The sequence below is a fragment of the Rhamphochromis sp. 'chilingali' genome (assembly GCF_963969265.1).
Source record: "Rhamphochromis sp. 'chilingali' genome assembly, chromosome: 5".
In the NCBI taxonomy this organism is placed as follows: domain Eukaryota; kingdom Metazoa; phylum Chordata; class Actinopteri; order Cichliformes; family Cichlidae; genus Rhamphochromis; species Rhamphochromis sp. 'chilingali'.
In genome coordinates, this window is record NC_137932.1 from 8755069 (window position 1) to 8770988 (window position 15920).

At 41.7% G+C, this 15920-nt stretch overlaps 2 protein-coding genes across 2 annotated transcripts; one reads left to right on the forward strand and one right to left on the reverse strand.

Annotated features, from left to right (window-relative positions):
- Positions 1 to 4582: 4582 nt before the first annotated feature.
- On the forward strand, positions 4583 to 11731 carry LOC308397067 (scavenger receptor cysteine-rich domain-containing protein DMBT1-like; the record flags this gene model as incomplete). The annotated part of the gene is made up of 10 exons (XM_080882786.1): positions 4583 to 4646; positions 5560 to 5850; positions 5952 to 6266; positions 7624 to 7938; positions 8179 to 8478; positions 9586 to 9885; positions 10079 to 10393; positions 11023 to 11331; positions 11430 to 11528; positions 11619 to 11731. The coding sequence occupies 10 exons, from the start codon at positions 4583 to 4585 to the stop codon at positions 11729 to 11731; spliced, it is 2421 nt and encodes an 806-aa protein (XP_080738912.1).
- A 940-nt stretch (positions 11732 to 12671) lies between these two features.
- Positions 12672 to 15060, reverse strand: LOC308397118 (SH3 domain-binding glutamic acid-rich-like protein 3). The gene is made up of 3 exons (XM_080882847.1): positions 14878 to 15060; positions 14484 to 14651; positions 12672 to 12924 (listed from the first exon to the last, which is right to left on the reverse strand). The coding sequence occupies exons 1-3, from the start codon at positions 14920 to 14922 to the stop codon at positions 12862 to 12864; spliced, it is 276 nt and encodes a 91-aa protein (XP_080738973.1). The 5' UTR covers positions 14923 to 15060; the 3' UTR covers positions 12672 to 12861.
- Between the last annotated feature and the right edge of the window lie 860 nt (positions 15061 to 15920).

Sequence of the window (15920 nt, forward strand, 5' to 3'; positions counted from 1 at the left end):
ACACTGTCCAAGGGCAGAGTTTGCCAATCAGTGTCCTCTGTTGGTAAGGGGTTGCGCGATAACGCGTCAGCATCAATGTTGCTGCTCCCAGGTCGGTACTGGAGAGTGAAATCGTAAGTGGCAAGAGCAGCTAACCACCGATGCCCGGTGGCATTGAGCTTGGCAGTGGTGAGGATATATGTGAGGGGATTGTTATCCGTCCTCACAGTGAACTGTGCTCCATACAGGTAGTCGTGAAACTTGTCAACTACAGCCCACTTCAACGCCAAAAACTCAAGCTGGTGCACGGGGTAGTTTTTCTCTGATGAGCTAAGCTTTCGGCTAGCAAATGCAACTGGTCGCAGCCCTTCTGGGTGTTCTTGGTTGAGCACAGCACCCAACCCCTGAAGGCTAGCATCAATGTGCAACACATATGGCTTGGTTGGGTCTGCAAATGCTAGAACAGGTGCATTTGTAAGAGAATGTATAATGTTCTGGAAAGCTTCTGTACATGCAGCATCCCACCTGTCCCCAAACGGTTCATTTACGCGATGGTAGGTCTTTTCTGGGACTCTGACAGCTCGCTTTCCCTTCTGGGTTGGTGGGTAACCTTTACATAGTTCGGTTAACGGCTTGACAATGATGGAGTAGTCCTTTATGAAGCGACGATAATACCCACAGAACCCTAGGAAAGACTGCAGTGATGGGAGATCGGTGGGTTGCTTCCAGCGAGCTACCGCCTCAACTTTGCTTGGGTCAGTGGCAATCCCTTTCTCTGACACTATGTGTCCAACATATGTCACCTGTGGCCTGCAGAACTGACATTTGTCAATGGACAATTTTAGGCCAGTCTCTTCCAGTCTGTCAAGAACTTTGATTAGTCTCTGCTCATGTTCTTCCAAAGTTCTTCCGAACACGATCAAATCGTCAAGGTACACTATGACCTCAATCATGTGCATGTCTCCCACTGCTTTCTCCATTACTCTTTGAAAGGTCGCGGGAGCTCCGGTTATCCCCTGGGGCATTCTCTCAAATTGAAAGAATCCCAAAGGACATATGAAAGCGGTCTTCTCCTTGTCCTCTTCTGCCATGGGAATTTGGTAGTATCCACTACGCAAATCCAAGACAGAGAACCACCTGCTGCCAGACAAACAGTCCAACGCCTCGTCAATGCGAGGAACTGTGTATTGGTCAGGGACAGTTCTGCGATTCAGGGTCCGATAGTCCACACACATGCGCAACCGCCCCGTTTTCTTTCGTGCCAAGACGATGGGGGAAGCATAGGGACTCCTTGATTCTTTTATTATCCCCGCTGCCAAAAGTCCTTGCAGGTGGCGGCGTAAGTCATCCAGGTCAGCTGGGGCAACACGGCGGGACCGCTCTCGGAAGGGGGTATGGTCAGCTAGACGGATGTGATGTTGCACTCCTTTAGCCAAACCCACATCCCATTCCTCCGTCGAGAAAACTTTGCCTCTCTCTGCAAGTTTCTGACTAAGCCTCTGTTTCCATTCAGCTGGTATAGGAGAGTCCCCAAAATTAAACAGAGATGGGTCAAGCATAGTAGAAGCTTTTGTGTTTGGGCCGGGGACATCAGTCACTATGTCAGCTACATGCAGATGTGCGACCACAGTGCCCATGGGAATGGCAGTGTCTTTTAGTGACTGGTTGCGCATGAGCACCAGAAACTTGTCTCTATCAAGCATCTTGGAGAACAGTACGGTTGGCTGCACAAGCACACTCGGGGGAAGGGCATGTGAAGCTGCCCGTTCTGTGATGAGGATGCTGTCTCCAATAGTGTGGATGTCTTTGACTTTACAGACAGCTATGCGTTCTTTCCCAGCTGGAATGACCAGTGGGCCAGGACCAGTCCACTTAACGTTAGCTACTGGACTGTCATCATCCTTGGCAGACTCAGACATAATAGTCGGTAGGTTCTGAGGCTGCTGAACATTCACTTTGGCAGAGCAAACATTCCCCACCCTCACTTTCTTTCCAGTTGCAGGAATGGGTCTGATTTTATGAACATTGGTGCCCAACAAGACAGGTATGGTATCTGAGCACCGAGGGTCTGGGCACACCAAAGCGAGGACTGGGATAGTCTCAACTTTCTCTCGTCTTTCTTCGGGGAATTCCAATTCAATTTGAATGTACCCCCTGTAAGGATAGCTGGTCTCTGATTCACTTAGTCCCCAAATATCTAGGCCCGTAACAGAGCGTAAAGGCACATGAGACAAGTGTTTTGAATACCAGCTGTCAAAAATGATGGTCACCTGAGAGCCACTGTCTAAGAGAGCGGTGCAAGGTACACCATCTACCTTCACACCGGCTGTGGAGGGTGGCCCTACCAGTCCTTCAGGGAAACTAGGCGTCCTGACATTGACAACACTCCGGTTAACACCTACATTGGTGGTGGTCGGTTCTTTGGCAGGACTGGGAGTTCTATTACTTTTTCCCTGTTTCCGTTGAGCATGAATGAATTTCTGTATCACTTTAGGGTGGTTTTCTGGAGCCTTACACTTGGTAGAGATGTGCCCATCCTCCCCGCAGCGATAACAGAAAAAGTGACTGGGATCTCTGAGTGCTCTTGCTCCCCGCTGAAGGTGCGTGGGAGAACCATGGTGCCTGGGTGAGGGCACCGCAACCCCTTTGCTGGGGTTGACTGACATGACAGAGATCTGTTTTCTTAGCCTCACCACTTCTTTCTTTAATGCTTGGAAGTTTTTGTCTTCTCCCAAGCCGTCTGCTTCCACATTCTCTGTGGATGCTGCCCCAGGTGAATGGACACCTGGCACCCCGGCAGCAGTGGTGAGATCACTGACTTGGGTTTTCAGACCTTGTATCTCAAGTCTGAGATTTTCCACGTGTGCCCCTGTGGGTACAGTAGCGCTTTTGACATGCACGACTTTATTGAGGTTAAGTCTGCGCCGAGAAGCTTCATGCTCCTCTTCAATGCGGACCTCATTTAACAGCTGCAGAAAGGTAGGGGGATTATCTTTTCGTTCCCTTAAACGCAAACTTAACAGCATCAGGTCAGACCCTGTTGCACCTTTAATGAGCTGATCAAGACGTGCTTTGTCTATTAGGGCAGGAGACAGACCTCCCCTTTTGACCACCTTGCTGAGAGATCTCTCCATTCTTCTCAGAAACTCAGAAAGTTTCTCCCCTCTGTGTTGACATAGCATTCGGAAGGCAAAATAGAGTTCCTCTCCTGTTTCTGGTGTGTCAAAAGTATTCTCAATTACATCAATGTATTCTTGAGGTGTTGCTTCAGGGTTATTAAATCGTACAGCCTGTAAAATCTCCAACGCGGGACCCTTTACACTTTCCATTATCCTGATTTTCTTCTCTCTGTCAGGCCGATCATATTCCTCTATCATCAGTCGAGCCTGTAGTATCCAGTTCTCCAACTGCTCCTCTCCTGGGGGTGTGGGAACAACCCCTGAGAAGGTGCGCAACCTCCTGTAGCTGCTATTGTCACTGGCAGGCTTAGAGGTATTTTGCAGAAGGTCACCAACAGCTCTGATGATTGCTTCAGGAGTGGAGGCCTGAAGTGTGGCGGCAGGTCCCAAATCAGTTTGAGATGCCTGCCAGTCATCTGCAACCAGCTGGTCAACTGAACCATCCTCCTCCTCTAAGTGGCCGATGATTCTCCAGAGTGAATTGCTGCCATCAGCTAGAATGTCCAGAGGAATGGCTTTAGTATTTACCTTCTCTCTGCATTCACACAGTACAGTCAAACACTTGCTCTGAGGATCATACATACGTCCTCTAACCTTCACACGTCCAAGAACTTTAATGGATTGCAGAGTTCTTTCTATGACTTCAATCTCTGTGTCCTCGGGAACATCTTTAAGTAGTATGGCATGCGAAGGGTTAAGGCCTTCTCCTTTACACCAGTGCCGTAACTGAGCCATTTCTTGGTGTTGAGTGTGTGAATCTTACTGTATGTGTATAGTGTAACACAATACCAAACACAAACTGATTTTGCTCTGCTGTAACCTACTATAACTTCAAATCACCCTCTCTTTAAAGGTTGTCTGGGTCACAAGTTAATACTAATTACTACCAGTCTTTATCCCAGCGGTGCCTCCATTTTATGTAGCACCCCACCCGTGATACGGAGTCTAAATCCACTTACCTCAGTTTGGACCCCCTAGGCGGGGTGTTAGGTTCGTTACAGCCTAGATACCACAAAAAGGTTCTGGTATAGACAGGAATCAGGGAAACTACCAGTAAACCTTTGCCTGCAAGTTAGACTTAACCAGTAGTAAAAGAATCAACCCCAGACAACTCTTTAACACAAACCAAACGTTTACTGAATGTAAGGGCAGGAAAAAGTAATGTATAAAACACCCTTTTCTTAACTCAACTCAAATGATATCCAGCTCCATAAACAAATGAAACATGCTGTGTAAATGAAATATTTCCCTTTGAAATTATGTTAAACAACACAAATTATGTTATCACCTCTTGGTAAGTGACTCACGAATGTACACTCAAAAATATGCTATATAATCCACTAGATACACAATATTCACACATGGGCCCCACACACACTCACATTCACACTTGTTGCAGGCCTGTTTGCTGCTCACGCCGGACGATGGAGAAAAATCCTCTTCTCCCCAGTAAGAGCACGAAAGTCCAACTTACAGTTCAGTTGCTCGGTAGGTTTCCGTTCGCCAGTCCCAAACTAAATTCACTCTCCGCTCTCCCTGCGGACCGGATGCTGTCTCTGCTACAACGCGTTAGCCAGTCACTGTCCAGCTCTCCGACAGTCCATAGCGGCTGCCTCCGTGGCGCAGCCAGGCAGTCCGGGCTAGCCTTTAGCCTCGGCGGTCGTAGCTGGAAACACAGTTTTTTTTTCACGGTGGTGCGACCATTGAACACAAAGTCACTTCCCCCACACTCTGTTGCGAAGCTCTCACACGGTTAGCTTTCTAGTCCGACACTCTTTTGTGCTAGGTAACTTCAGTAAAACTAGCTGAGTCTCTCACTTTGGTTCAGCTAACCTCGTGCATCTCTCCATGCCGTTCTCCTCTCTTCCTCCATTACAACAGATACACAGGTCCCGTTTCATGCTACCTTCACGGGCCTCCAGAAAATTAGAACTCTGAACAATACTTTAACTCTCTTCAGAGTTACATACCATAAAATAATACTTTATGATTAACATAACAGGTTCATTGCTCTAATTACCTGTATTTACCTTGTGACATATTACAGGGCAAATTACATTCAGAGTACAGTTAAATCACATAATATTAACTGTGAACACCTTATGTTACTGTGGCGTTTAAGTCCATGGGAATTACGAGTATCTACTCCCAAATTCCCATCCGGGCTACACTTACTTACGGATGATTAAGCATGCACCAAGGCATTCTTTTGTTTTCTTTTGGTAATATGCTTTAGATGCCAGTTTCTTCCAATTTGGTTCTGACAAAGTTAAAATCTTCACTAGAATTAGTAGTATTATTGTATATAGACTATGGGAAATACAGACACACTGGCTGATTGTATTATTATTTATGAAACACATTATTATTTTATTACGTTTAATATCCACATCATTTGCAGAACATGTGCGGTTTGAGAAAGGAACCACTCGTTGTAATGGCAGAGTGGAAGTCTACCACAAGGGTCAGTGGAAAAGAGTTTGCAATGACTGGGGCAAGGAAGCAGCTCAGGTGGCATGCAGAGAAGCCGGCTGCGGCGATCCTCTCGGTCAGAATGAAACACCATATTTTGGAGAAGCACATGAACTGTCTGCCATCAAAACCACTTGCTCTGGAAATGAGAACTCAATCTCACAGTGCAAACTTAAAGATTTCAGAGAAAGCTGTGTTGATGCTACTGTTGTCTGTGCAAGTAAGTTGGCCATGGTACATGGCCAGTAAAACTGACACTGTTAGATTGTCCCTTTCTGAAAGAAAAACCATGCCCCTAACTTTTTTTTTTTTTCTTAACAGACAGTCAACCCATTCGGCTGGTGAATGGGACTAATCGCTGCTCTGGTAGAGTTGAAATCTACTATAAAGGACAATGGGGAACAGTTTGTGATGACAAATGGGGGATGCAAGATGCAGCTGTAGCTTGTCAAGAGATGAACTGTGGGAATGTTCTCTCAGTCAAGTACAAGGCTTACTTTGGGAGAGGCCAGGGTCAGGTTTGGTTGGATGAGATGGAGTGCACTGGTCATGAAATGTTACTCGCTGACTGCCCTCACAAAGATTTTGAAGAACATGTCTGTGACCACAATGAAGATGCTGGTCTTGTGTGCTCAGGTAACACAGGCTCTGTTCTGTTTGTTTCTCAAAACTGAGTTTTAATGACAATCCCAATGATGCCAAATTTTGCTTTGCAGAGACAGTCAGATTGATAAATGGGAGTGACACTTGTTCTGGCAGAGTGGAGGTTTTCCATGATGGCCAATGGGGGAAACTTTGTAGTAATAACCGGGGTCTTAAAGAAGCTACAGTCATATGCAAGGAGCTCGACTGTGGAGCTCCAAAAAATTCCAAAGACACCTACTTTGGTGACAGCTCACTGCGAGGGCTCACAAGTAGATGCTCTGATAATGTGAACTCTATCAGCCAGTGTCAACTGCAAGAACACAGAGGGTCATGTGAAGGTGTATCTCTCGCATGTGCAGGTAAAAGATACAGACATGCTGCAATCCTGCTTTCCAAAAATAGCAAATGTCATGTTTGGACAACTTTTAAAAGAAAAGGTTGGCTCATGTGGAGTATTTCTTTTACTTAATATGTACTTGTGAATGTGTTTAAAGGTCTGAGGCTCATCAAAAGCATTTAAACTAAAATCCTGAAGGCTCAGTCTACTGACAGACACTCACAAGTCAAAGACAATAGAATGGGTTACAGTTTTGCACTTTAACTTTTTTTTATAAAGGCTTCATAAAGCCATTTCTGCATTCTCTGTGTTTCTGTCTGTTTTGTTGTCCACCAACTACTTCTTTACAATTAGGAGCTGAGCAACTAAACGTGGCATAGCTTAAGACTTTGAAGTTTCTTATCTATATCAGATATTATTATATCACTATGTAGCCTGGCAACCACCTAGCAACATGTTAAAATGACCTATTTTTAATGTTTGCCTGCCTGCAACAGGTATAGTTTTATTTCACCACAGTAATACGTAATTTATATCTACACAATCTCAGTTACTCCTGACATTATGACACCATCAGGCTGCAACCAACTAGCAATGGACTAAAATGACCTGTTTTTTGCCTTTATGCACCTAGAGCTTGTTATAAAAGCATTATCTTTCAAGACATTAACGTCTTATTTATATCCACAAACTCTGATTGTTACATGATATACACTAAATGGCGAAAAGTATTGGGCAACACTTCTTAATCTTTGAGTTCTACTCCCATTGCCAACACTGATTTCTGAATCAGGCTCTCAGCCATGTAGTCTGCTCATGTGTGATGGATAGATATGAAGCTACACAACATGCTGCTGTAAAGCTAGTTTCTGCTGTCCCCAAGACGCCAAAAATGAATAAATAAAAAAATCTGTTACAACAAATTTTAAAATTGATGACAACCTTAAAAAAAAACAAAGAAAAGCAACAGCTTATAATATTTATTGTTATTTGTTTAACGTGTGCCCTCAGGTCAACCACCGCTAAGGCTTGTGAACGGCATTGACCGATGCTCTGGCCGAGTGGAGATTCTGCATGATGGCCAGTGGGGAACAGTGTGTGATGATGACTGGGACTTAAGAGAGGCTGAGGTGGTGTGCAGAGCCATGGACTGTGGAACACCTCAGAGAGTTAAACCTGGTGCCTTCTTTGGTGAAGGACAAGGAGTGATCTGGCTGGATAATGTCAACTGTCTGGGTAATGAGACGTCTCTTGGGCAATGCAGTCATCGCTCCTTTGGAGAGAATAACTGTGGTCATGATGAAGATGCAGGAGTGATTTGTTCAGGTACAAACTATTGATGTTTCATTTCACAAAGTGTCTTTTTTTTTTTTTTTTACCTTTAGATCCCAAAAAGTTCTGGATGTAGCATTTTCTTTGGATATTTGTACTCCAAAAAATGTTCAGTTATTGATTACATAGCAGTTATTTCTGCAACACCAATATCAGATGAAGCTTCAATTAATACAATTCTTTCAGATGAACACCAACGAATTGCTGATATTTTTTCTCTACTGTGCTTTGTAGCTGCCATTCGACTAATCAATGGGACTGACCTGTGCTCAGGAAGAGTGGAGGTCCACCATGGGGAACACTGGTCACAAGCATTTAATGTTAACTGGGGAATGAATGAAGCTGCTGTGGTGTGCAGAGAGATGAACTGTGGAGATCCTGTCAAGATCTCAGAGTCATTTGGTAAAGGTCGAGATCTGAGAGGGTACGAGATTCGCTGTAACGGCAGAGAGAGTTCTCTCACGCAGTGCACGTTTAGAGACCATACCAGATCTATCACCGATGGTACTGAAGATGCCTCTGTGGTATGCTCAGGTAAAGTCTGATGTCAAATTGAAATTAGACTTTCAAAAAGAAAATGAATCCATTATATTCTTCTTTAAAAAAACTAAGATGGAAATTGTTTCTGGCCCTTTCACACAACCTTTAAATATTGGTAGAAGGGCTTCAAGTTACATGAACAAATGCAGAAAACTGGACTAACTTTAGAAAAAAGACCAGTGATTTAGTGAAACACCGTGTTCATGCAAAACACCCGATTTATAATTATGCAATGAAACCCCAAGCAGTGATTTGTCAGGTACCAATCTAGATATGGAGTATCTAGAATAAATATGGAAACTATGTTCAACTAAAAGGTTAGATTAGAAGGCACAAAAACTGAAGACTTTCCAAGAGTCTTATATACTGAGTTTTTAAGGTGTGCTATGTTTTTGCGTATACTGTCAAAAGCTCAGTAGGCTTAGTCCCGACATACCACACAAAAATTCATCCTACTCAGACATGAAGCAAAAGTATCAAGATTTCACAAGCACAGTCACTAAAAATAATCAAACACTAAGACACTGTGTATATACAAAACTAACGTCATATATCAATAATACCAATAGCATCACTCTGGCTTTTGACTGGCTTTATTGACAACCACCAGTCAGAAGAATGGAAACATTTCTCCAAGCTTCAAATTTGATCATCTTCCTCAGCATGGCAACCACAAACCAAAAAAAGGATTTAGCCTTGCTAGCCAAGCATAACGATAACTGTAATGTCTGTAAACATGAATGAAAACATAGAAGCCCAGTAACCACAGGTCCTCCTTGTATCAAACAAGCACACTCATTCATAGAGTTCCTCTCTCAACTGTCATTCCCATTGGACCAACTTCTACAGATATCACATACATGTCGATATATTACAGTATGGCTACATTTTCAACATAAAAGATGTTTTACGTGCTTCGACTGTCCACTGCTGTTTGGATCCAGCACAAAATTAATGTGATGCAACACAAAAATATTAACCACTTAATCAGTCAGCAGTACATCCCTAGTTCAAAACCAAAAAAAAGTCATACAGTGCACTATATACAGTGTGGGTCAAGTTGTATTTCATGTACATTAATATAACAGCTATCATTTCCAGGAAACGTGAGATTAACCGGTGGATCCACTCGTTGTGATGGAAGAGTAGAGATTTATGACAAAGGCCAGTGGGGGACTGTGTGTGCTGAATCCTGGGACATGAATGATGCAGCAGTGGTGTGCAGACAGTTGGACTGTGGGAGTCCTCATAAGCTTATTCAACTTGGCCCTGGTACAGGACAGACCTGGAATGATCAAATTGAATGCAATGGAAAGGAGCCTACATTGAATCAGTGTCCACAAAGACCAGGTCTGGACAGAACCTGTGACACAACTGTAGTTGCCGGTGTTTCCTGCACAGGTAAGAAGAAGCAAAAATAAAATGCCAAAATGTAATTTTGGCAGCTTCTTCTTCTGCTTCTTCTTCTTCTTTTGCTTACTTTTTAAGATATTGTCTTCTGAATTTAAATAATGTATAATATAACTAAGTACGTCACAGTTTAAAAAAGAATATTCTTATATACCTGTGGCTATATTTTTTGTTTACTTCACAGGGAGCTTGGCAGTGCGGTTGGTTAACAGTACTGATGAGTGCTCTGGGAGAGTGGAGGTACGTCACGGCGAGCAGTGGCACGCAGTATGTGACACAGACTGGACTCTAAGTAAAGCTGGAGTGGTGTGCGAGCTGCTGGAGTGTGGACGCGCCGTGAATGCTCCTGGTGCTGCTTTTTTTGGCCAAGGCAGTGGGTCAGTGGTGGAGGCTAGCACTTCTTGTTTCCACAGCGTGACTTCTCTTCAAGAATGCTCGGTGAAGGGTTTTACAAGAGAAGACTGTGGGCATGAACATGATGCCGGTGTTCTCTGTGCTGGTAAGGCCTTTTATATCAAAGTTGGTTTCATAAATTTCCAAATTATAACACTGGATTGTAAAACTGTCGTATTTAATTTGGTCAGCCATGTGCAGATTAATGTTTAACAAAATTATTTTCTTTTCGCGTTTTTGTTTTTTTTCTTTAGAAAATGTACATTTTTTTTTTACACCTATCTGGCTTAGGGAGTAGGATTAGCCAGCAACTGTTTTGCCTATTGCTTGCTACGTATTGCCAAACAGAAAGCTGTAGAGGTCACTGTTAGACAAAGCCAGTCTAGGTAATGCTTTCTTTATAGCTAAGCTAAGCTCAGCTAGCTTACTAGTTATTTATCTTACATAGACTTGAGTAGTATGGACTTCATCCATTAAAAAGCGAAAACGTCATATTTCCCATGACTTGAAACAGTTGTTGCAATACTCCTTTTGCCTAACATAATGGACTAATAAACGATATAATATCCAATTAATATTATATTTTGGTATTTGTTTTTTATGCATTAATACAAACATTTTGTAAAATATATAGAGAAGAATCCTTTCAAGTCCTTTTATAGTTTTGTCTTCTTTTTGGTTGTTTTAAGGACTTTCCATTGTACTTGTATTCACTCTTTCTGCTCTGTTATGCAGCACAAGTCCGGTTGGTGGATGGCTCAGTTGAATGCTCCGGCAGAGTGGAGGTCTTCTATAAAGGACAGTGGGGAACTGTGTGTGATGACGATTGGGAAATGAGCGATGCTGATGTGGTATGCAGACAGCTTGATTGCGGTCATGCCATTTCAGCACCTCTAAGTGCCCATTTTGGTAGAGGCTCTGGTCCAGTATGGCTGGATAATGTGGCATGCTCAGGCCAAGAGTCTGCACTTACTCATTGTTCACACGATGGATTTGGAGAAAATAACTGTGGGCACGATGAAGATGCCAGCGTTATCTGCTTAGGTAAGAGACATAGCTCATTTTGAACTAACAAATTATCTCATTGCTCCTGAGAAAGTTGTTTTGGCTGTTACACAAAAAACATTTATTATCTGCTTCAGGTGGTCAACAGAAGCCCAAAATCACAATAAGTCCTGCTGCAGAGGTTAAGTGGGGTGACAAAGTTGAAATTACCTGCACGCTAGTAACAGAACGCATGGGTGGGAGATTTCTCCTGAAAAAAACCCAAGGGTCATTTCAAATGGAGAAATTCTCAGATCATGCATCTGCAACCTTTGTCTTCCCTAAAGTGGACTTTAGTCAGAAGGGCTCATACTACTGTGAATATCAAAAGGTGTTGGCCAGTGAAGTCATCTACTATCCTCAAGGAAATCCTGCTGACCTTTCCGTTGTAGGTCAGTAATTTTGTGCATTGTTTCCTCTGTTTTGCACAATTATCGGAAATTGTTGTTTGCAGTTAAAGTGGAAAAACCCAACATCTCCCTGATGTCCCCCAATGCAATGGAACTCACCAATCCTGACACAATTTCTGTCTCTCGAGGCAGCACCCTCACTGTCACTTGCTCTGTTCATTCTATATACCCTAGAGGCGTCTTCTATTTCACACATTTAAACACAAACACTACTGAATCAAAGTCAGCATTTGGCCACTCAGCCTTCTACCTGGCCAATTTTGAGCTCGCTGCAATAAGTCATGAACAGCACGGAGAGTATGCCTGTCTCTACAGCGTTAGCATCGCCAAAAAATCCTTCAATTCAGTTCCTTCAAAGACTCTTAATATCAGTGTAATATAAACCATTTATATCGTTGTTATTTCTTCTTTTCTTGCTGATAATAAGTTAATCAAGTGCATTTGATTAGCACCACATGGAAGCAGTAAGTTGTGGACACTGCTTCTGCATCACTCACTGGTGATGAGTGTTTCACTTTACTGTGGAGCCATTTTGGTCCACTCTTCTTTCAAACTTGTTTTAATTCAGCCACATTGGAAGGTTAGCTCCTGTTAAATAAATGAAACACATTGTAATATGCCATGTATAGTTGTTCAGCCAAGGTTGTGTTTATCAAAGACCTGTCAAGAACCAGAGGATTGTTTTTATCATCGTGTCTTTATGCGTAAAAAGAGGGTGTGCTGGTCATGTGTTGTGGGGATGAGGACCAGCATAGCATCAGAGGCATCTGCACAGCACACAATAGTGGGCTACTGGAACAAGAAGGCATAAGTGGACACCAACAGCTTGAATGCTACTATGCAAGTAATCCCACAGAAGGTGTTACACGAAGAGAACAGAGGATGTGGTCTCACATAAACTTCACAAATAAAAAATGTCACTGAAGGCCATTTGCAATTCTATTCTGAGCATTTTTTTATTTAAAAAAAACTGCATTTCTAGGACTAGCTCTGAGGAAACTTGAATACATGATATATTATCACACAAGTGTGGGTAAAAACAAAGTAAGAAAAAGAACAAAAAACACCTCTTTAACAGGTTTAGTTGGTTATGGCAATGTAGTTGTTGTCACTGTTCCTTTCAGAGCTTAAGGAAGTCCTCCAATTGTTCCATCTCTATTGCATTGTCAAATGCACTGATGTCCTGTAAAAGAGAAGACATGCATGATGGATTCCGAGAAACAGAGTGAAAACACTATTAGTACAAAGGCATTATTAACCTATTTAAAAATATTGCACTGTGTACTGTACATTTGTCCAATATGACATACAACACAACAAGCCAGACATTCAGATAACTGAGATCACCATTAGCTACAGTTATGCTTACTGGGGTAAGCATATGTTCATGTTCACAACCCACAAAAAGACACAAACCATTAAAAACACAACTCAACTGCACATGAACACGCAAAACAGCACCCTACTGTTGGGTACGCATTTTTTAATCCAATAAGGGTTTCTTGTTTTATCTTTCTTTGCATTTCTTTATAGCCCAATTCTTTCAGTTGAATTTGTTCTTGCACTGGATAATAAAAAAGGAAAAAATGGCAGATTTAAGAGAATGAGAAAAACAAACAATATTAAGATGCTTTGTGGCAGGAAAAAGTTGAAATCTTAAAACAGCTTCTGCTGTGGCTGATTGGCTTACTGCTGTCAAATAATTAATATCTTTGGGAAAGACTATCTGGACTGTTTCACACCTCTTTCTGATGTTGTCTTTGTACCACAGCATTTTTTGAGCTTTAACCCTATAATGCCCTTGGTATTATATTCGATTCATGAGTGTCTGAGACCTCTATCTCATCAACACGATCAATACTTGCCATAATTTCAAAATATTATGGACAAAACTCTTTTTTTTAAACTAAAAGTAACATTGTTGTTAACAAAAAGTTGCCAATGTATCAAATGTGATTCAGAAAATATATAATAAATATATAATAAAAAAATATATCATACACAACATGACATAGGAAAAAAAATTGCCTTTGTTATATGGGTTAATAAACATCTCAGTTCCAAAAAAATCTTAATTTTCTGGCTATTTTTGATGGGTTGGGTCTTCAGGTATTTTTGGCAATATTCATTGTTTGCATGCTTGTAGTCTTTATCTGTTATAAAAAGTAAATTGAACACAGTCTATAGTGCAGTTAAAAGGTTTCAATGTTTTGGAGATATTCGGTCCTTAACTAAAGTATTACACAAACTAAAGTTTGCTATGGCAAAACGTTAACATGCTTCATTACTTGTGGGTACATAAATGTCTGTATCAAAAGCTGCCAATCAGGTTCTTTCCTCCTATCTTTCAGTTTTCTGATATAACTGTATATATACCATTTGTAAGTTGGAAGGATGAAAGGAATACTCTGCAAGCAAATAGTTTGTCTCACTAAGTCTAACTGGAAGGCTGAAATCTGATGAGTGATTGAATGAACAGGGAGTGTACAAGTCAAAGTATTGGTATGTATGCATTTCTCCATGTATTTCTGTCCCCTGGCTTAACTGTGTGAACAACCAGTAGTTAGCATACAGTGTAAATATTGATTTTAAAACTGTGTCCACGCCTTAGACTAACCACATGGTTTCTATTCTTTTTTTGTGTGACGACATCAGCAAGCGTGTAAATAAAACACATCTGATCATAATTTTAAGTTTTGAATCGCAGGTTCAGCTTATTATTAGTTATTCTATGAGACTTACTCCACAGTAGACGTCTCCATTAAATATTTGTGGAGGAAGCGCGGTCGGATCTCCTGCTCCCTGCCTCATTAAATCCTTATCATCAGAACTCTGAGAAATGTCCACAGGTTGAAAGGGGATCTTCTTGGCGTTTAAGATAGAAAAGACTCTCTCTTGGTTCTTCTTAATCTGAAAAGGCATATTTAATCCGTTATCAAGACTAATAGCTGTGTGACTTGTTATAAAAAGTTTTCTTGTATAATAAAAGTTGCTGAGTTGTGCATAGAGAGCAGTAAGATTGTCTATAAAAGTAAATACTTTACACACATCTCACAATATTTTGATAGTATCAGTGATATATATTAATCACTGGCTAAAAATAAAAGAACAAGACAAGTAAGATTGTGTACTGTACCTGTGTAGAACCACTCACACTTGTAAAAAACACTTTGACTGGCATTTCTGCTATATTAACAGGAATAGTCCAATACAGAAAAACACTGAATGACAGAGTGGGAATGACAGAAGCGCAGAGAGAAGTGGAAAGTCACAGAGTGATCCTGTGCTAGATATGCAGGCACTGCTGGTGCAACCACACACAAAGTAAACAGGTTTGGACAACTCTTACCTGTCTGCAAGGACACACCTACAGGACTGAGTGCACTTCGAGTTGTGGCCTGTCTACTTCAGTTGTGAAACCAGTCAAGTACACAAACACACACACTCTATTTCATATCTTAGTGAGGACATCTATTTAACATAATGCTTTCCCTAGCCGGTTACCCTAACCGTAACCATCAAGAATGAATGTGTTGCCCTAACCCTTAGCCTAAACCTAACAATAAACTAATTGTAACCCTGACACTAAAGCTACATTTTAAGCCTCAAAAATGCCTTCAAACTGACAGGCATTTTGTCCCCCTACAAGTATAGTGGCAAGCCAATTTCCCGTCCTCATAAAGATGTCTAAACATGTATACACACACATAGATTGATAGATAACCACATTGCTACATTTCCTTAGGCACTTTCATTTCATCAAAGTTCACAGGTAACTATTGTACCTTTTACACAACTGCGTAAGTTGTGTTACAGACAAATTTTGCCTTGTAAAGTAAAAGCACTAAATAACAGACAAAAAGTTGCCAGGATTTCATTTAGCCCTGTATGCATGCTCACCTTGGTTGTCACTAGGACACTTGTGAGTTTACCCAAAACAATTGTTAATCAACTAGAAAACTATACACACATATGAAGCCTTTGACTTCATATACTTACTCATCCATGTCTTTACGGACCTTGCTTTGTGCACTGGTGTGCAGTCATGTTGGAACAGGAAGAGGCCATCCACAAACTATTTCCTCAAAGTTGGGAGGATTACACAGTCCCAAAATGTCTTGGTTTGCTGAAGCATTAGGAGTTCCTTTCACTGGAACTAAGGAGCCAACCAACTCGACC

Excerpts from the sequence above, each read along its gene's own strand:
- LOC308397118 (XM_080882847.1), bottom strand. The coding sequence starts at position 14,922 with ATGCCAGTCAAAGTGTTTTTTACAAGTGTGAGTGGTTCTACACAG. Across the intron at positions 14,652-14,877 it reads GTGTGAGTGGTTCTACACAG|ATTAAGAAGAACCAAGAGAG; the intron begins GTACAGTACACA and ends ATGCCTTTTCAG. Across the intron at positions 12,925-14,483 it reads ATGGAGACGTCTACTGTGGA|GACATCAGTGCATTTGACAA; the intron begins GTAAGTCTCATA and ends TCTCTTTTACAG.